The sequence below is a fragment of the Mus caroli genome, chromosome 11 (genome assembly GCF_900094665.2).
Source record: "Mus caroli chromosome 11, CAROLI_EIJ_v1.1, whole genome shotgun sequence".
NCBI classification, from domain to species: domain Eukaryota; kingdom Metazoa; phylum Chordata; class Mammalia; order Rodentia; family Muridae; genus Mus; species Mus caroli.
The window spans coordinates 95,285,693-95,305,943 of NC_034580.1; the positions used below are offsets into that span (position 1 = coordinate 95,285,693).

Below are 20,251 nucleotides of genomic sequence, written 5' to 3' on the forward strand. Positions count from 1 at the left end.
CACACACACACACACACACACACACACACACACACGAGACATCGAAGTTGGAGGGGGACTTGATGAGAAAGAGGAGGGTTTGAGCAGAGTGATGTAAGAGGATGATGGAGGGCGGAAATGACCAAAATCTATTAGATGATGTATGAAATTACCTTCTGGTCCACACCCTCAAATTCTAACCTGTAAAATTGTAAGCCCTAGACTTTTTCTTTCTTTTTTTTTTTCCCAGTTCCATTCAGACTTCATAGCCCCAGATAGCCTGGAACTCACAATTGTAGACTAAGGCTGACTTCCAAACTCACACAAATCCATCTACTTCTGCCTCGTGAGTGTGTGCATTAACAATAAATACCACCATGCTTGGTCCACCTCAACTTTTGATATACCATCTTTGACTGGTTCAATCTGCTGCCCTTTGGATCCTGTTAGGACCAATTAACTAGTAAATCTTCAAGGACTTTGGTTAACAAACAGATTCATCGAATAAAATTAGATTTTTAAAAAAAATTTTTAAAAAGAGAGGGGGTTGAGGAGATGGCTAAGTGGATAAAAGCCCTTGCCGAGAAAGTGTGAAGACCTGACTCTAAAACCCAGACTTGTAGAGCAAGTGTCTGTAATCCCGGTGTTTGTATTCTGACACGGTGCTGCTGGAGATGGGAGAATCCCTTCATCTCTGGGGCCAGCTATCCAGGTGTGCACAGCAGCACAGCAACAAAGAGATTCCGATCAACCAAGATGGACCTGGAGTAATGACACTCCAGGTTGTCTCTTGACCTCTACAGGTGTGTTCTGCCACCTTGTACTCTCTCTTGCATATGTACACATGCATACAAGCAACCAGGTAAATCTGAGAAATACATAAAAATATAATAACTAAAAAGGAAATTCAGCTGATGGATTTAAAGAACAGATGGGGCACAACTGAGAAGTAAGTTAGGTGTAGGAAAGTTAGGGTGCTATTCTTCTTTCAGTATGTGTATAAAAGCATAGATTTCATTATGACATTTATACACACACACACACACACACACACGGATATTTTGTTATATTCCTTCCCTGTTGTTCTCTTTGGCCCTCTCTCTTCTCCTCCTGGTCTCTCTCCTCTTGTACTTCCATGTATTTTTTGATAATTATAGATAGATATATTATTCTAAATGAGACAGGAGGAGAGAGAGGTGAGGGGAAGACAAAGGAGTGACCGGAAACTATGGAAGAGATATTAAGAAAAAAATAGGCAATGATGACCGGAGTTCTTAAAACCATTTCATCTGAGTTCAAGCAAAAACAGATAAAGATAGGAAAAAGGATTTCTAGAATTCTGAGAAAAGGTGGCAGAACTTCAAAATCTTTACATAAAAGTCATGCAGAATGTTCATGTCAGAAAACCAAAGCCCATCTACCGTGTTTATAACCGATCTACAGGTAAACATATTGGTATGAATCTCAATACAGAAACATGTAGGACAGGCTACGTGCATTCTTGAGGGAAGAGGAAACACAGAGGCATCTAAAGACTCTGATAAGACAATTCCCCCCAAAGCCAACTGGAAATCGTAGCAGATCCGAAAGGCTGAGAGAGTAGGGCTGGAAGAATTTAGCTCTTCCTAGCCGAGGGAAGAGATCTTCTATGAGGTCCAGTGGGAACAAGACTGTCCAGGCCTTGTGAGTTCTCAGAAGTGTCCCACTGGGGTTTTCTTTCCCAAGAGCAGTCCCAGGTGAGGAGGGGCAGCTGGGGAAGGGCAGGGGCAGCTGACCAGATCATTGAGGTGGAGGAAACAGGAGGACAAAGTACCGTGTAGGAGAGGAGACGGAAAACCTTAGAAATCAAACCAGCATCTTGTTAAAACTATTATCCCAGCACTCGGGAGGCAGAGGCAGGCGGATTTCTGAGTTCGAGGCCAGCCTGGTCTACAAAGTGAGTTCCAGGACAGCCAGGGCTACACAGAGAAACCCTGTCTCGAAAAACAAAAACAAAAAAACAAAACAAAACAAAACAAAAAACTAATGTGTTTTAGTTAACATGCCAAAGGGTGGGTTCCGTGATCACACTCCCACACGTGTGTGTTATGTGCTCTTACCACGATCTCTCCGGTCTCTGTCTCTCTTGTCCATTCACTTTCTTTTTCCCCACTGGACACCCTTTTCCCTCACACAGTCCCCCTTCTCTTTTCATGTATGTTTTTGACATGTAGATGCTGCACATGAGAAGATAGGCAGGGATTGTTTTTCTGAACCCACGCCACGTGCTTTTCCCCTTAATATAATGATTCAAGTTCCATCCATATTTCTGCAAGTGAGATGATTTTCTTTATGGATGAACAGTGCTCAAGAACCACGTTTTCTTTAGTCGTCTGTAGTGCTTTGAGTGAGATGTTCCCTGTAAGTCTTGGGCATATGAGTGCTTGGTCCCCAGTTGGTGGCTGTTTGAGGGGATTAGGAGGTGTGGCTTTGTGTCACTGGCGGTGAGCTTTGAGGTTTTAGAAGACTCCCCCCCATTTTTCGTTGTCTCTCTGTGCTTCCTGTTTGTGGATAGAGAGAGGTGTGCTCTCAGCTACTGCTCCAGCGCCATGCCTGCCTGCCCGCTGCCATGCTTCCCGCCATGACGGTCGCAGACTCATCCTCCTGAAATTGTAAACTCCAAATAAACTCTCTCTTCTGTAAGCTGCCTTGGTCATGGTGTTTTATCACACCCATAAAAGAGTGACTAACACACCATCCATCTGTGGATATGCATACTGGCTGATTCCTTGTCTTATTCATTGAGAACAGTGCCTTATCAGACATGATGTGCCAATGTCTCTGTGCTAGGTTGACTCCCCTGGTTCTATTTTCGATGTCTGGAAGACTCTCCATGCCGGTTCTATCTTGTCACACTAGTTTACATCTCACCTGCACAGTAGGAAGCCCCCTGCCTCTCACGCTCTTAGCAAAGTTATCGCTGCCTGTTTGCTGGGTGAAATCCATGCTGACAGAGCGACTTGGAATGGTGAATGTAGTTTTGATGTCAAACATCTTTCATCTGTATGCTTGTTCTTTGCTGTTCATGTTTCTTCTTTTGAGGACTGTCTGTTCGACTCACATGCCCATTTACCGAGTGGCTCCTCCATCCATTGAGTGGTTCTTCTATCCATTTTTATCTATCTGTATCTATGCATTTTTTATGCATTCGCGCTCTCTCTCTGTCTCTGTCTGTCTGTCTGTCTGTCTGTCTTTCTTTCTGTCTGTCTGTCTGTCTGTTTCTCTCTCTCTCTCTCTCTCTCTCTCTCTCTCTCTCTCTCTCTCTCTCTCTGTTCATATATAGGGTCTTACTATGCAGCTCTTGCTGCCTGGAACTTGCTATGTGTACCAGAATGGCTTTGGATTTCACAGAGTCTGATTGCCTCTGTCTCTTGAGTGCTGGGATTAAAGATGTGCATCACCATGCCTGGCATTTGCTTTGTTTTTTGACAGTTCTCTTTTCTGAGTTCTTTACAGACTCTAGATGTTAATTCCCCATCAGATGCATGACTGGCAAAGGTTTTCTCTGGTTCTGTCAGCTGCTTTTCCCCCTCTGTTATGCATGAGCTTTTGATTTTAATGGGAATCATGTCTGTCAGTCATTTCCAGAACTGTTGGAGTCTTATCCCAGAGAGTCTTTTCCCAAGCTTAGATTTTGAGGTACTTTTCCCAGGTATTTCAAGGTTTTATGTCTGACGTTCAGATCTTTGCTTTATTGAATTGATTCTTTCTGAGGGTGAGACATAGGTATCTAGTTTTGCTCTTCCTGGGGGAGATCCAGTTTTCCCAACATAGTTCATTGCAAGGGCTGTCTTCCTCCCATGGGTGTTGTTGGCACCTTTGCCAAACATCAAGTGACCGTAGCTGTGCAGGTGCACTTCTGGGGCCTTGGTTGTATTCCATTGGTCTACGTGTCTGTTTTTATACAGGTTTGCTGGAAAGGTCTTTCTAATTGTGTTTATACATGTGGTGCGGGCCTGTGTGAGTATCTGCATTTCAGTGAAGATGCTCTTGGAAGCCTCAAAGGGGACCGGATCCCTGGGAGTGGGAGTTACAGGTGATTGTAAACACCCCCATATGGGTGTGAGGACCACACTCAGGTCCTCTGGAAGACCTGAGTGTGTGCTTTAAACCACTGAGCCACGCTGGGTAGTTGTGGCACACACCTTTAATCCCAGAACTTGGGAGGCAGAGGCAGGTGGAACTCTTGAGTTCAAGGTCAGCCTGGTCTACAGAGTGTGTTCCAGGACATTCAGGGCTATACAGAGAAACCCTGTTTCAGGAAACCAACAACCAAACCAAACCTAAACTCCCCCCAAACAACAAGAAAACAAAACAACAAATCCCCCAAAGCCCACTGAGCCGTATCTCCAGCCCCAAAGCCAACAATCTTGAATCCTGTGTCCAAGCAAGAGAAAAGAGAAGTCTGAGAAGTTAGAGGAGTCATTTGGAATTGTACCTCATTTTAAAAAAATAAGGAATAATTTCTTGGAAAAAAAAGAGCCAAAGAAACCAAGTGAGGCAAAACTCCACAAAATGTTAATACACACGAAGGAGAAAATGTAGAAATGGATGTATTCTTGTATAAAATGAAGACATTTTGTGCCTGCTAATAGAGTAAGACAGCATCTATCACCTCAAAATCACCTGAAATGCATTGGAAGTGATAGAAGAAAAAAAAAAGTTAGAAAACCTAGGCATGAACGAATAGAAATGAGACACATTCACAGGAAGTGTGTGTACAGGGGAAGCAGTATCCGGAGGAAAATTACATTCTGCAACCATGCCAAACATGATTGTATCGAACACCAAACACACAGTAGCACATGAAACAGCACAGAATGCCCCTTGGGAGCTACTTCCTGCCCTTATAGGAAGCCTGAGGTAATTTACTGCCTGAAAGGGCTTCCACACATCTTAAATGTCTGTGATTTTTTTTTTTTTTTTTGGTAACAACTAACTGCTGAAAGCCAGATGTGATAGTTCATGCCTGTATTCCCAGTACTGAGACAGGGGGATTGCTATGAGTTTGAGGCCAGCCTATGTTATATATTGAGTTCCAGGCAGACCTGGGATACAGAATGAGATCTTGGGTTTTATTTTTTTTTAAGATTTTATTTTATGTTTGTGAGTACACACACCAGACACTTCAGACACCCCAGAAGAGGGCATCAGATCCCATTACAGATGGTTGTGAGCCACCATGTGGTTGCTGGGAATTGAAATCAGGACCTCTGGAAGAGCAGTCAGTGCTCTTAACAACTGAACCATCTCTCCAGCCCCCGAGATCTTGTCTTAACAACAACAACAACAACAACAACAACAACAACAACAACAACAACAACAACTACAACAGCAGCAACATCCCATCCCCAATAAACCAACTAACTGTTCAAGCAGCGTGGTGGATTTCCTTCTCCTTCAGATAGGTATTGATTTTTCAGAACCTTGAGGCACACAAACCCACTACAGTAAGAGGCAGTGGGACTCTTCAGGGACTAGGGCAATATGTGTTTATTAGCAGAACTTCTTCAGAGTCTAGTTGCCCTAATTTCTGCTGAGCTCAGGAAACCACAGACCTGAATGGTGTAGTCATTTTCTAGGATGAACAGATTTACGACTCTAATGTCATGGTGTTTCCTTCTACCCTGTGAACTCAACAGAACTGGAAGGTAATTCACTAGGGGGACTAATTCTATATCATTGCTTTGCGAATAGACACCTGGGAAATTCTGCAAAAGGTGCAGAATTAAAGAATTGAGCTTTCCTGTGAGTCCTTACCGCAAAGGGCATCCTGTACTCGGTGAGCCTTCCTGGGCATTCCTACATAAAGGGAATCCTATTCAAAATGTTTTCAAATGTCAATAGCCCCCAAGCACACCTGTAAGGTAGGCGTTGTTTTGGGGGCTCCAGACAAAAGTCTGTTAGAAGAGTCCTGTACTTGCTTCAGCACTCTCTGTTGAAATTCCCAGTAATTGTGTCTTCAAACCTGTGCTCTGTTAAGCGTTGTCTGAGCAACCCTGAGACACAGCACACGGGTGCACAGGGGTTGTATATGAACTGTTTGTCTGCAGTGTTTTTACTGCCTCTGTAGCACATAGCACAGGCAATGCCCTGGCAAACTGAATTCTGGTTAACAATGATGTGGGAGTCCAGCTATACCTTAAGTGGGTAAATGCTATATTGCCTCCAAAATGGAATAAGCTGGATTTCTTGCAATCCCAGAAAGCTCAGGCCTTCCATGCCAACAGGAATTTGTTTCAAATGTCACGTATGTTCCAAGGAACACGAATGACTAAAAAATGCAGTACACATGAACTTTTCTGAGGCCTAGAGCTGGTGTGGTGGTGTTTGACTTTAATCTCAACACCAGAGAAGTAAAAGCAGGCAGGTCTCTGTGAGTTGTGGCCAGCCTGGTCTACACAGAGAGTTCTAGGCTAACCAAGGCTAACTCTAAAACAAAACTAGACTAAAAAACAAAACAAAAAACCCCAACCCAAACAAAAATTCAAACCCAAACCAAACAACAGCACAAAGTGAAATAAAAAGAGTTGAGTTTGTTTTGTTTTGTGTTTCCTTTGTTTGGTAAGAGCAAAATACATATACACATGTGAGCTACAAAAAAAATCCCAGATTATATAATTGTGGTATTTTTGTTTAAAACTGGGATTGCTGGGCATAAAAACAAGTGGTAAAAGTATGCACTAGCTTAAAATGTATTTTTTCTTATAATATTAAATAGCAAAGGTCAAAACAAGAAAAACCAGAACAAAACAAAACAAAAAACCCTTCCCAAAACAAAACCATAAAAAAATCCAGGGTAAACCAAGAATATAGTCAAAAGATCCTGACACGATACTGCATGTCTTTAGTTCCAGAACAGGCAGAGGCATGTAGATCCCTGAGTTTGAGGCCAGCCTGGTCTACAGAGTGAGGACTAAACAGAGAAACCCTGGTGGAAAAAAAAAAAAAAAAAAAAAAAAAAAAAAGCCAACCAACAAAAAAAAAAAAAAAAATGAGAACTGTAACTGAAGAAGAAAGCAGAGCTCATCCTATTCTAGAACCTTCCGTGGTGTGAGTTTTGAACATGGGGACCTCATATTTCTGTCCTCATTTCACACTGAGTCAAACAAGCTATGTAGCTGGCCCCGTGTGTTTGGAAGACATCTCCTCATAACTTCTAGAACTTGCTTCATGAGGTGAACTTGGCAGAAAGTTGATATGGATTTGATTGCTTTCTCCACTCCTTTGAGCTTCCATGGAGCAGTTCGACTGTTGGGTGGAAAGCCTGCCCTTACTTGAGCGTCTCAATGGAATCAGGAAGATACTTGAGAAACAAAAGAGCAATTTTCCTAGAGCAGAACGACCAGTGACCTCGGAGATCCCACGCTTCGTGAGATTTTGTGCCTTAGTACGAGTCTGTCTCGGTGTGGGGAAGACTGAAAGCCGACCTGTCACGTGTTTTTGTAAGGCCCCCAAGTTAAGAATGGCTTTTACATTTTATGTTTGTGGGGTTTTGCCTGTTTGTATGTCTGTGCACCTCATAAATGCCTGGTGCCTGAGGAGCCCAAAGAGGGAGGTGGATCCCCCAGATCCTGAGTTACAAACACTTGTGAGCCGCTTATGGGTGCTGGGAATCGAACCCTGGTCTTCTGGAAGAGCAGCCAATGCTCTTAATTGTTAAGCCATTGCTCCAGTTCCTGGTTTTTATATCCTAAGTGGTTGAAAACGTGAAAAGAATAACCTTTCACGAAACGTTAAATTATTTAAGAGTTAAAAAAAAAATTCTCGAGCCAGGCTGTGGTGGCGCACGCCTTTAATCTCAGCACTCGGGAGGCAGAGGCAGGCAGATTTCTGAGTTCGAGGCCAGCCTGGTCTACAGAGTGAGTTCCAGGACAGCCAAGGCTATACAGAGATACTCTGTCTCAAAAAACAAAAAACTAAACAAAACTAAACTAAACCAAACCAAACCAAAACAACAACAACAAATCCCAGCGCCTCTAAATATTTATCGGAATGTAGTTGTGCCCATCAGTCTACCGCTCTTTCTGTTAGCGGAAACTACAAAGCTGAGTAGTTGCAGTGGACCCTCTTGTCCGCAATGCCTAAAGTATTTCTGTCTGGGCCTTCCCAAGGAAACGCTTCTGTAATCTGTCCTGGAAAAGTCATCAGCACGGGCCTTTCAGAGATTTTTTTTTTTTTTTTTTTTTTTTTTTTCCTGGTTAGATGGGAATGGTATCTCAGAAAGTCTGTGTGGGAGCTTGAGATAGTTTGAGATATCGCAACAAAACCACCAGGCACGCGCCATCTAGTGGTGGAATGTGCCAGTTGCAGGAGCATTTTCTGACCGTCCCCTATGTTTACCTCATGCAGACGGGGTGGGATTTGAAGATTATGCCTAGTGAATATTTAATATTAAATACGGTGTGATCGAATTGATAGTTGTTGAAAACTAGAGTGAAATCCAATAAAGACTACCTACTGGGTGGGTGGGCGGGGAATAAATCACAACTTGTTATTAATCACCAGCAAACGGAAGTGTGTTGCCATCAATTATTTTATTTGGACACAAACACCCAGCATGCTTTGAAAATCACTAAGAAAACAGGTATTTTGTCTAAGGTTCCTCATCTGTAATAAAAGAAAGCATTTCCATTCTCCCTGAGATTTAGAACAGTGCAGCGGCGGGGCTCCGCCCCCAAGTTACTCTATCCCCCCCCTAGCGTGGCAGCTAGAAGGGAACCCTCTGCTCAGCCTTGCCATTGCTCATCTTAGACATCTTTTCCTCGATGGAGTGGATCCTGGAGGACAGGACCTTCCCACGCTGATCTATTTCTTCAACCACCGTCTTCACCAGTGTGGTTTTGGATACATCTAGAGAAAAAAAACACGTGATGAAGGACACTACTGTTTGGCTCCTCGCACTGCCTCGCACACATTGGGGAGGGTGTGTTATGGGTTTTCTGGGGTGTCTGGAGAACATTCCAGTTCAGAGTACTTTACTTAAAACTTCTTAACTGTAGATTTTGCTACCATGTGTAAGAGCCATTGATGTAAAGGGATTTTCTGCTATAGGAATAAAACAAGGTTTTTGTTACCTTTGGGTGAATTCCCTGAGCTTCCAGATTCAAAACCCTTTGAGACAGAGCAGGAACTGGAGGAAAGAAAACGTCATTATTTTACATTGGTGTTTATTATCACTTAGGAAAGTTTCATTGAAATAATGACTCAACAGATCTCAGTTTTTACTGTTGAAAAAATATGATTTGTGTGTAGGAGCAGGAAGTGATTATAAGTTATCTAAAGAGAGGATTTAAAAATATTATTTCCATTAGATTTTTTTTCTATTTGGTGGTGGTAGTGGTGGTGGTGTGTTGTATGTGACTGTGTATGTGTATGAGTGTGTGAGTGTGTGTATATGTGTGAGTGTGTGTGTATGTTTGTGAGTATGTATATGTGTGCATGTGTGTTTGTGAGTATGTATATGTGTGTATGTATATGTGTGTGGGTGTGTGTTTGTAAGTATGTGTGGGTATATATATGTAAGTGTGTGTGTATGTGTGTGAGTGTGTGTTTGTAAGTGTGTGTGAGTATGTGTATGTGTGTGAGTGTGTGTAAGTATATATATGTGTGTGTGTATGTGTGTCTGTGTGTTGGTTGGCATTAGGAATCTCCCTTCGTTGATCTCAACCTTTGTTTTAGAGATACAGACTGGTATGAATCATTCAAGTGTTGAGAACTAATCCTTGTCATCTGCAAGAACAACAAGTGCTTCCTAATCTCTCAGCCATTTCTCTAGCCCTCCACCATGTTTTGAGACAGAACTGAGAGCACGAATATCACCTAGATTGGCTGGCAGTGAGCACTCAGCATCCATAGTCTCTCTCCTGACCCCAGGTGTGGAGAGCCATCACACTCAGCATTTACAGATGTGCTGGAGATCCGAGGCAGGCTCACATGGGACAAGCATGCTCTCCCCACTGAGCCATCTTCCCAGTCCCTCCCATTCAAGAATTCCCATTCAAGAATTAAAAAAGTAAGAAATATGTATTAGCTTAAGAGCTACATGTAAAAATATGCAACCTCCCAGGAGCCACATATACATATAAAGTGTGTCTCCAGGGTTTGTTCAGCAGATTGGGAGCGGGGTCAGGAGAGTCTTGAAATTACAGTGCTTAACATGGATGGTAATGGGGACCTGGCCCAGAATGACAGGAGCCGTCCAAGATAGATAAGGGGGCTCTGTGATGTACAAAACATAGAGGAAATGATCCCTCTATTTAGAAGCAGGAGAAGGACACACATTTTTGTGCAGTGGGACAGAGAAACAGTGGACTGACAGCATGGAAGGGTGAGGGATAGAGCATGGCTGCTGTTGGGAACTTCCCATTGACCTTACTTCTCGTCTCCATCTATGAGGCGGCAGTAGGTCTCGATCTCCTTCTCCAGGTGGGCCTTGATGTCCAGCAGCTGCTCATGCTCCAGCTTCTGGCCCTCGGTCTCCGTCCTCACCTGGTGCAGCTGCTCCTCCAGGGCGCTGATCTGAGCCTGGATCTGAGCCAGCTGTGAGCAGTAGTTGCCCTCCGTCTCTGCCAGGGAGCACTCCAGAGAGTGTTTCTAATATGTCAAAGATGAAGGGATGAAGTCACCAGAGGAGGGTTACTTAGCATCCTGCAGGACCACTCCCCGGGCAGATTGGGGGCTTGTCGGACAGGAGGTGGAGCCTGTTATTAACCCTGGGTGAACAGCGCTGAATAGCCTGACAAGGAATAAATGACCCCCACCCCAAGAGTTTATCTTAACATTTACTCTGTGTGTGTGTGTGTGTGTGTGTGTGTGTGTGTGTGTGAGCATGTACCATAGCAAATGTGCAGATCACAGGATAACCTGCAGGAATTCCTTCCACTGTATGGGTTCCTGGGATCAAACTCTGGCCACCAGCCTTGGCATCCAAGTGCCCTTACCCCCTTAGGCATCTCGATGCCTCCCTGCCCCGCCTCCCAGCCTCTAGCAAGATATTTGACTGTTAAGACTTTGGTAACAGTTTCTGTTGAGACAAACATGTACATAAAAGCACTTTTAGGGGACAGCACAGTAAGAAATCCACACAGGATAATTTATATTTTAAAATAGTTTTGGGGGGTTGCCTATTATACCGAAACCTCGATCCCAACAGTTCAAATCCTATTCTTAGACCCACTAGTCTATTGCTTTCTTTTGTAATCCATTCTTGATTTTCTGTCATTCACCAGAGTCCTCTTTTTAAAGTTGTTCAGACTGAATGAATCCTTTAGCAGGGTGGGCCCCCAAGGGCAGCGCTCATTACCTTCAGGCCACGGAGTCCACACTAAGTCCTAGGAGTATCTCACGTCCTCTCTCTCCTTCATAGACTGTAATTTGTCCAGCCTCATGATTTCTACTTCAATTATAGTAATTTCCCCTCTTTGTCTTATTGTATATAAATATATGTGTCCTGGTAGTTACTACCTCTGATATTAATCATTGTCGTAATGTCTGCTGCCTCTTTCTCTCTCTCATTTCCCTTCTGTTCCTGTGGCATGACTACTGCTCTTACGTCACAGGACATAACGCCTCTGTTAGAAGGAGATGCAAGCCTCTGCCTGGCATTTTTGGAGGCAGTGTGGATCAAGCAATTACCTAATAAATGCATTTCAATTTTAAATGCTCTCTCTCTCTCTCTCTCTCTTTCTCTATGGAGAGCTTTTGGGGCTGCTTGGCAAAAATCTGACATTGGGCCAGGACAAGGAATTAAGCTTCCGGCAAGAATCTAATTTTAGGCTGAACAAAGAAGTAGGCTTCAGGCATGAACATGACTTTGGGCTCGGACAGGGAAATAAGCTCAGATATCTTGGTCATCCTTATTAGCCCTTAGAGACAATGATCATGGGACTTTGTTTATTGCCTTGCTTGTTCCTCAACTTAGAACTGACCTTATTACTTGCATATAATTAAAATGGTATAAAAGTTGATTGGGAAAATATAAACTTGCCTTCAGTCTCAGAACTGACTGGGGTCATGCTACAGTGTTGTCTAATTGTCTTTTTTTGTTTTGTTTTTTTGTTTTTTTGAGACAGGGTTTCTCTGTGTAGCCCTGGCTGTCCTGGAACTCACTTTGTAGACCAGGCTGGCCTCGAACTCAGAGATCCACCTGTCTCTGCCTCCCAAGTGCTGGGATTAAAGGCGTGCTTTTTTTTTTTTCTTTTTTAATCCTTGTTCCTGCTGTGGAGAACCTGTTGACTGACTGAGCTGGCTGGGTCATTTCTCTCTCTCTCTCTCTCTCTCTCTCTCTCTCTCTCTCTCTCTCTCTCTCTCTCTCTCTCTCTCTCTCTCTCTCCAGCCTGGGGCTCACTGATTAAGCTATACTGGCTGGTCAGTAACCGCAGACATACTCCTGTCTCTGCTTCCCTGCACAGGGATTGCTTGCTTATGCCATCAAGCCTGGCTTCTTTCACATGAGTCCTAGAGATTAAACCCGTATCCCGATTTATGTTTGCTTGGCAAGCCCCTTGCCAGCTCCAAGCTCCCTAGCTTACTTTTTTATTTTTATTGCATTAGTAGCATTATAATTTTCAGGATAAGTTTGTGTATCGCCAATATATGATGTATTGACTCGATCCTAGGGTTGCAAAGACGGAACTATGTAGTAAGATATTCATCATGACAGGCAGGCTTGTGAGAGTCTAATGGGGCTGAGGCCCATAGGGTGCTGATTTACACTGGCAGCTGCATTTGGACAGGCTCCTGGGCTCTCTAGGGGCATGGAGGAGGTGACAGATATGGTAATGAGAAAGAAAAAGTGCCGACTAGCAAGCTGTCAAGGAGGGGGCACACCCACAGTTCAAAGCCTTAAAACCTTTCTTCCCTAGGATATTTTATAAGATGGCCAATACCCTGGGAAGCCAGAGGGGGCAGCATCTCTCTTTACTGCCTTCCACTGGGAAAGTTGGGTGCTGATGAGAAAGAACCAGATGAACTTGGACATTTGCATAACACAGGAAGCAAACATGTGGGTGTTTATATACAGATAAGCCCCAACCTATAATTGACTCATGTTCTCCCTGTGGGAAACTGAACTTGGAGTTTATCTTGACCAAAGAATCTTGGGTATGGCAGCTAGGTTACCAAGTATTACTCTATAGCTTGGTTACAATGGCTGTTAAGTGGATTTTTGCAGCGTGGGTTGTTTCCTGACCCCAAAGCATTACTCCCAGGATGGGTGATCTGAGCAGAGAATCTTACTGCTTCTTCATTGTTTCTATGTGAAAATGCTTCTAATATTGATGAGGACATTTGAGAATTTATTTCCTATCCTGTTTTCCAGAAACACAGGGAGGATTCATCCCTGCAGCGGCAGAAGATCATGCAGGGTTCTGATGGTTTCCGAATTCCTTCCGAATTCAGAAGGAAGGGCTAAAGAGGCCGCTGAGCTGAGAGTGAGGGGAAGAGAGGCATGCCTCTGTATTTTGAGGTTGGCTAAACCAAAAGATCTTTCTAGTCTACTGAGCCATGGTTTTCTTTGTGGCTGGCTCACTGTTCTGATTTGCACAGTAGCTATTTCCCTGTTCATGCGACACCCTAGCCTCTTACAAAACCTCTTGTGAGGATGGGGAATCCTTGGGCCACATGCTTGCCCCAATTCTCAAAGTCAAGCCTTTTGGATGCTGCCTGCTCGTAGTCTCCACAGAAAGTAGGTTTCTAGGTTGTTTCCATGGTAACTGTTGAAGTCTTCTCCATGGCTCAGATGTCCCTAAGAGGCTGAGTGCCAGGCTGTGGGGTGTTGACAACTTTACTAATGTAGGACGAGAGGACAGATAGTGAGTGCCCATGTCTGGGTTGGTGTGTACCTTTCTTTAAATATTTTATGTGTATGGCTGTTTTGCCTGTTTGTATGTGCACCGCATGTATGCAGTGTCTGCAGAAGACAGAATACAGTATCAGAGACTGGAGCTACAGAGAGTTGTTATCTGCCAATATGGGTGCTGGGAATTGAACTTGGGTCCCCTGAAAGAGTGGGCTCTTTTAAATGCAGAGCTACAGCTCCAGCCTTGTGAATCCCCTCTGACTATGCTTTTCTCAGTGTTCGGAGATGATGGTGTGACCCATCTTGGCCTGTGTGGACAAAGAACGCTGGTCCTGTCCCTTGATGTTTTAACTGAACCAATATTGCCCAGCATGCTCTGGGGCATTGAGCGAAGCATGTGCAGGGTGGAACTGGGCACCAGGCTGGTTCTTTTACCACAATGAACTCAGGGCACCATCCAGGAAGGAACTTAGCAGTATCAAGAAGTCTGTGAGGAAGATGCTACCTCTTCTTGTCTCCTAGGATGCTTTTCCTGCTGTTCTTCCTCTCCTCCCCCATCCCCCGCCCCCCTTCGCGTGCTCCTTTCGGTAAGCATTTGTTATAGGAAAGAAAAGAAAGGGTTTCTTTAGGTTTTGGGGAACCAGGAAGCGCGGGCGGACATCTGGGGTCAGCACCTACCGTGGCTGAGAGTGACTGCAGCTCGATCTCCAGCGTCTGCAGGGAGCGCTTCAGCTCTGTCAGCTCGGTCCTGGCTGAGGTGGCGGCGCCCAAGTCATTGGAGATCTGCTGCTGCAGCGTGGCGCTCTGGAAGGTAGGGTGCACAGAGTCACATTGAGTCTGGCCTACTAGGGTGGAATAGATAGAGCGGCTCTGACTCCCTCACCTTCTCTTGGAACCAGGCCTCAGCATCCCTGCGGTTCTGCTCAGCCAGGGCCTCGTACTCTGCTCGCATGTTGTTCAGAAGGACTGTGAGGTCCACGCCTGGGGCCGCGTTCATCTCCACGTTCACGTTGCCTCCAGCTGCGCACTGCAGGACTTTCATTTCCTAGAGTGAAATGCAAGTGACTGCCCACATGCCATCTGAGAAGGGTTTAGAGGTCCCCAAATTCCCAGAGCAACGAATAATTTATCGGTGATATTCAGGGCTGTTGTCCTTCCTTCCTTCCTTCCTTCCTTCCTTCCTTCCTTCCTTCCTTCCTTCCTTCCTTCCTTCCTTCCTTCCTTCCTTCCTTCCTTCCTTCCTTCCTTCCTTCCTTCCTTCCTTCCTTCTTTTCTTCCTTCCTTCCATCTATCCATCCTTCTTTTTATGAGACAGGGTATCCCTCTGTAGCCCAGTCTAAGCTGGAATTTACTATGTAACTCAGGCTGGGCCTTGAATTAGGGAATTATCCTGCCTCAGCCTCCCAAATGCCCTGATTATAAAGTTGAACCAGTGGATAATAGCGCACACCTTTAATTCCAGCACTCTGGAGACAGAGGCAGGTGGATCTCTGTGAATTTGAGGCCAGCCTGGTTTACAGAGCAATTTCTAGGACAGCCAAGGCTACACAGAAAAACCCTGTCTCAGAAAACCATGAAAAAAAAAAAAAAGGTTAAACTGCTACACCAGGCCCAACCAAACCAGTTGGCCAGTGAGATGGGTCAACTGGTAAAGGTGCTTCCTGCCAATCAACCTGAGTTCAATCCTCATACCTAGAGGGTGGAAAAAAGAAAACTAGCTCCCGAAAGTTGCTCTGATCTCCACGGACAAACTGTGGCATAGGCCCAGTCCTCCTCCCACAAATAGATCAAATATAATTACAAAAGACAATCACAACTACCACTTAAAAAAATAAAAAAGAATATGAAAGGATTACAAAGACCAGAGGGGTTATTCAGCAGATAATCGCCAATTATCGGGTTGGGGTTGATGGGACCAGAGTGGTGGAACACCCAGTCCTGCCCATCCGATCCCAGCCATTGTGGAATTTTCACCCAAGGGACACTAACAGTCATTTATTGAATGACCATTGGATGCCAGACGCCGTTCTGAGCATGTGCTACAAGTCTGAGCATCCTTATGAGGTGGTCACTCTCTTCACAGATGAGGACACCGCAACATAGAGAGAAGAAACTCTTCTAAGTTGCTGGCTGGGATCTGATCAGAAGGGGGACTGGACAGGGTTCCCGACTCCTGAACACCCGTTCTTAGTGGCTACACCCTCCAGCGGTGGCACCCTGGGTTCTCGAGCAAAGCAATGGTCTGCACTAGTCCACGGAGCAGCTGGCCTTTTCATTTGGATTTCAAAGTGTTGATATCTCAGGTTTCTCCCCCTGGAATTTCAACAGTTTCCCTCCCTGGACTTTCCCCCCCGGCAGAGCTGTGTTGGGGTTAGAGCGAAGCTTCTCCTACCTCTTCGTGGTTCTTCTTGAGATAAGTCATCTCCTCACTCAGGGATTCGTACTGCAGCTCTTGGTCCGTCCTGCAGAGGGTCAGCTCGTCAAGGACGCGCCGCAACCCATTGATGTCTGCCTCCACATTTTGGTGAAGGGTGAGTTCGTTTTCATACCTTGAGGGGAGGGAGGGTGGGTTTAAATGAATTCCAGTGGAAGTTAGATATCAACTGGAAAAATCTGAAACCAGTTCAGGACTCTAAATACAAAAATCCATAGGAAAAACCCCTGTGGGGTAGGCCATGTCTGTAGTCTAAGAACTCAGGAGCCTGAGGCATGAGGATTGTGAGTTCTAGGTTAGCCTGGGCTACAGAGTGAGACTTGGTCATAAGACAAAACCAAAGAAAACAAAACAGCTATACATAAAGACCTATCCTTCCAGTCCAGTCCGGGACAATGAAGAGCTAACCAATCACACAGATTGAAATGTCTACTATAGTTAAGTAAAAACAGCCATTGCATAGCCTTATCTAAGTTTACATTAAAAAAAGTATTTGTTTTTTTAATGCGCATTGGTTTTTTGCCAGTGTGTATGAGGGATGTCAGATCCCCTGGAACTGGAGTTACAAAGAGCTGTGAGCTGGTTGCTGGGAATTGAACTCAGGACCTTTGCAAGAGCAATCAGTGCTCTGAACTACTGAGCCACCTCTCCAGCCCCTAGGTTAACTTAAGGAGTGGACAGTCGCCACTGAGCGTTTACTGTGTGCTTGGCATTCCTTTAGGCAGGTATGGAGATGCAGAAGCACCTTCCACCGTGGATGTAATGCACACATAACGTGCTCACTTCTGGTACTTATCATTTTCTATCAGAAATCCTTTGTTTCCTTTACTCCTCTAGGTTGTAATTTTACTTGAGATGAAAATGAAAAAAAAAAAAGTAATTTAACAACATAAACGGATAGGAACTTAGTTCTGGGGCCGCCATTGTCATCTGTCACCTACTTTAGTCGGAAATCGTCTGCAGCCAGTCTGGCGTTATCAATTTGCAGAATTATATTAGCATTAGCGGCCGTGGAAGAGATGATCTGGAGGAAGTGAAGAGGGAGTTAACAGAAATAATCTTGCTTTTGTTATGCATTACTTAGAAAATAACTAAGCCTTTGCATCAATTTTTAAACATATGCAATTATCAGAATGTTTAGAACTTAATTTTTAAAAAGTAGCAATGTTTTAATTTCGTTCTCAGACAATTGCATTATTTTTTAGGACATGATAGTTTATTATCTATAAATGTATCTCAAAATAGGCAGTGGGATTAACATTGAAAGTATTGAACCAAGGCTCCTAATTTTGAGCAATGGGAAGAATTATTTATTAAAATTAAATTCAACTTAGAGTACAGCCATGAAGCTTTTTCCCTTCGTGGTTTTATATACTTTTTTGCCGGATATTATTATGTTTTAAATACTTGGCTAGTTTCAAGTTTGCAATTTACCTTGTTTTTAAGGTCCTCAATGGTTAGATGATACTTGCTGTAGTCACGGTCAAGTCCACGGCACGATCCCGGTCCGTATTTCTCATGCCAAGTCTTGATCTTTCTCTCTAGCTCAGAGTTGGCCTCCTCCAGAGCTTTTACGTTATCCAGGTAAGAGGCCAAGCGGTTGTTAAGATTCTGCATTGTGACTTTCTCGTTTCCAGAGAGGAGACCCCCTTCACTTCCCATGAAGCAAACACCAGTGACATTTCCCAGGGCACCAGTGGCATGGCTCCCACCAGGAGCACTGCCCAGTGTCCCTCCCAAGGCCCAAGAAAATCCACTACCAGCAACCGAACCGCCAGCCACGCTGCTCCCAGCAAAGCCTGCGCCTCCGCTGGGCGGCCTGAGGGATCCCGACTGTATGCCAACGTGCCTGGATCCGCCAGAAAACCGGAGAGACATGGTGCCAAGCCAAACGTTCCGCTGGTCCGTGGGCAGCTGTAATTTCAAAGGCGTACAGAACGTCACCTGCTTGTGGGTTCTTTGAGCTTTTATACACGGTTGTGGGGGCTGTCTCGAGTTGAGTGGTGTCTGCTGGGAGAGAAATGGCATCATTTAGATTAGCATGAAATGATGCATAATTGGGCGATTTAAAAAATAATTAATGGCTAGCATCCCCCCCCCATCGCTTCAGGATATTTGTTATCATACATAAAGTCGGGTCTAGTTCTATATTAAGTTCATTATTTTGACTTTTAATTTTGAATGAGTAATCCTTTTCTTTCATCTAGAGACCCTATGAACACACTGTCATTATCTGGTCCAGGGGCTAATCCAGTGTCAATGGCTAAGTGAGACAGAGACGGGCCCTGTCTGCCTGACTTACTATACTAGTGGATGAAGGATTATTAGCTACGGAAACAGGTACTTTATCCCATGAGAACAAAAACCGTGTCATTTAAATAACTATATCCTTGGTAATATCTCCTTCTTTCTGTAGCTGTAACACATATGTGTTGGCTAGTGACACAGTCTGTGGCTACCCTGTCTAGTGTGCGATGGACTCAGAGCTCAAGAAATGTAGACTGTGTAGACGCGAAAAGACATTGTAACAGTCTTTAGGGAATCGTTAGTTTCAGACAGGGGTTGGATCCTGTTCAGCTCTGTGTGCTAGACCAAGGAATTTGGAATGAATCTTAAGTAGAAAGTGAAGGAAAATATCAAGTTGATTCTGAGAGTTAGAGAAGTAGTCTGCTCTCAGGGAGGAATGCTCTACTTGATGACCCAAAGCCAAGTGGCCAGCCCTGAAATGATGCACAAGCAAATCACATTGAACAGACACAGCGGGTTGTACTTTATATATGCATGGGTATGTATGTAACAAGAACAATTAAAGACGAGGAGGCCAGGAACTTAATAGGGAGTAGGAGTGAGGGTGTGGGGGCGTGGGAGGAGTTGGGGGAAAGAATTGAAGGGAGGGAAACAATGTAATTATATTTTAATAAAATTGTAGCAAAAGAATCAAGTTGAAATGAGTTCATAAGGCAAACTAGGAAGCAGACACTATTGCATATGCCAGCAAGATTTTGCTGGAAGAACCCTGAGCTGTCTCTTGTGAGACTATGCCAGTGCCTGGCAAACACAGAAGTGGATGCTCACAGTCATCTATTGGATGGAACTCAGGGCCCCCAATGGAGGAGCTAGAGAAAGTACCTGTCTTAGTCAGGGTTTCTATTCCTGCACAAACAGCATGACCAAGAAGCAAGTTGGGGAGGAAAGGGTTTATTCGGCTTACACTTCCATGCTGCTGTTCATCACCAAAGGAAGTCAGGACTGGAACTCAAACAGGTCAGGGAGCAGGAGCTGATGCAGAGGCCATGGAGGGATGTTCTTTACTGGCTTGCCTCCCCTGGCTTGCTCAGCCTACTCTTATAGAACCCAAGACTACCAGCCCAGGGATGGTCCCACCCACAGGGGCCTTTCCCCCTTGATCACTAATTGAGAAAATGCCTTACAGTTGGATCTCATGGAGGNATTTCCTCAACTGAAGCTCCTTTCTCTGTGATAACTCCAGCTGTGTCAAGTTGACACAAAAATAGCCAGTACAGTACCCAAGGAGCTGAAGGGGTCTGCAATCCTATAGGTGGAACAACAATATGAACTAACTAGTACTGTGTCTCTAGCTGCATATGTAGCAGAAGATGGCCTAGTCGGCCATCACTGGGAAGAAAAGCCCCTTGGTCTTGCAAACTTTATATGCCTTAGTACAGGGGAACACCAGGGCCAAGAAGTGGGAGTGGGTGAGTAGGGGAGTGGGGGGGGGTATGGGGGACTTAAGGGATAGCATTTGAAATGTAAATGAAGAAAATATCTAATAAAAAATTGAAAAAAAAAAGAATGGTCCAGGTGGGAAAGATGAAGATGGTAACGTATGGAAGACGATGGAGAGGAAGTGGTTATTGATTGACATTTGAGAGTAAAGGAAGGTTTTGTTTTGTTTTGTTTTGATAGGATCTTACTATTGACCAGGTCTGGAATTTGCTATGTAGCTCAGGCTAGCCAAATACTGCAATAACAAGTAT

At 44.4% G+C, this 20,251-nt stretch overlaps 1 protein-coding gene across 1 annotated transcript; it reads right to left on the bottom strand.

Moving 5' to 3' along the window:
- Positions 1 to 8,539: 8,539 nt before the first annotated feature.
- Positions 8,540 to 18,189, bottom strand: Krt28 (keratin 28). The gene is made up of 8 exons (XM_021176685.1): positions 17,688 to 18,189; positions 17,195 to 17,277; positions 16,212 to 16,368; positions 14,703 to 14,864; positions 14,498 to 14,623; positions 10,397 to 10,614; positions 9,096 to 9,151; positions 8,540 to 8,871 (listed from the first exon to the last, which is right to left on the bottom strand). The coding sequence occupies exons 1-8, from the start codon at positions 18,129 to 18,131 to the stop codon at positions 8,729 to 8,731; spliced, it is 1,389 nt and encodes a 462-aa protein (XP_021032344.1). The 5' UTR covers positions 18,132 to 18,189; the 3' UTR covers positions 8,540 to 8,728.
- Between the last annotated feature and the right edge of the window lie 2,062 nt (positions 18,190 to 20,251).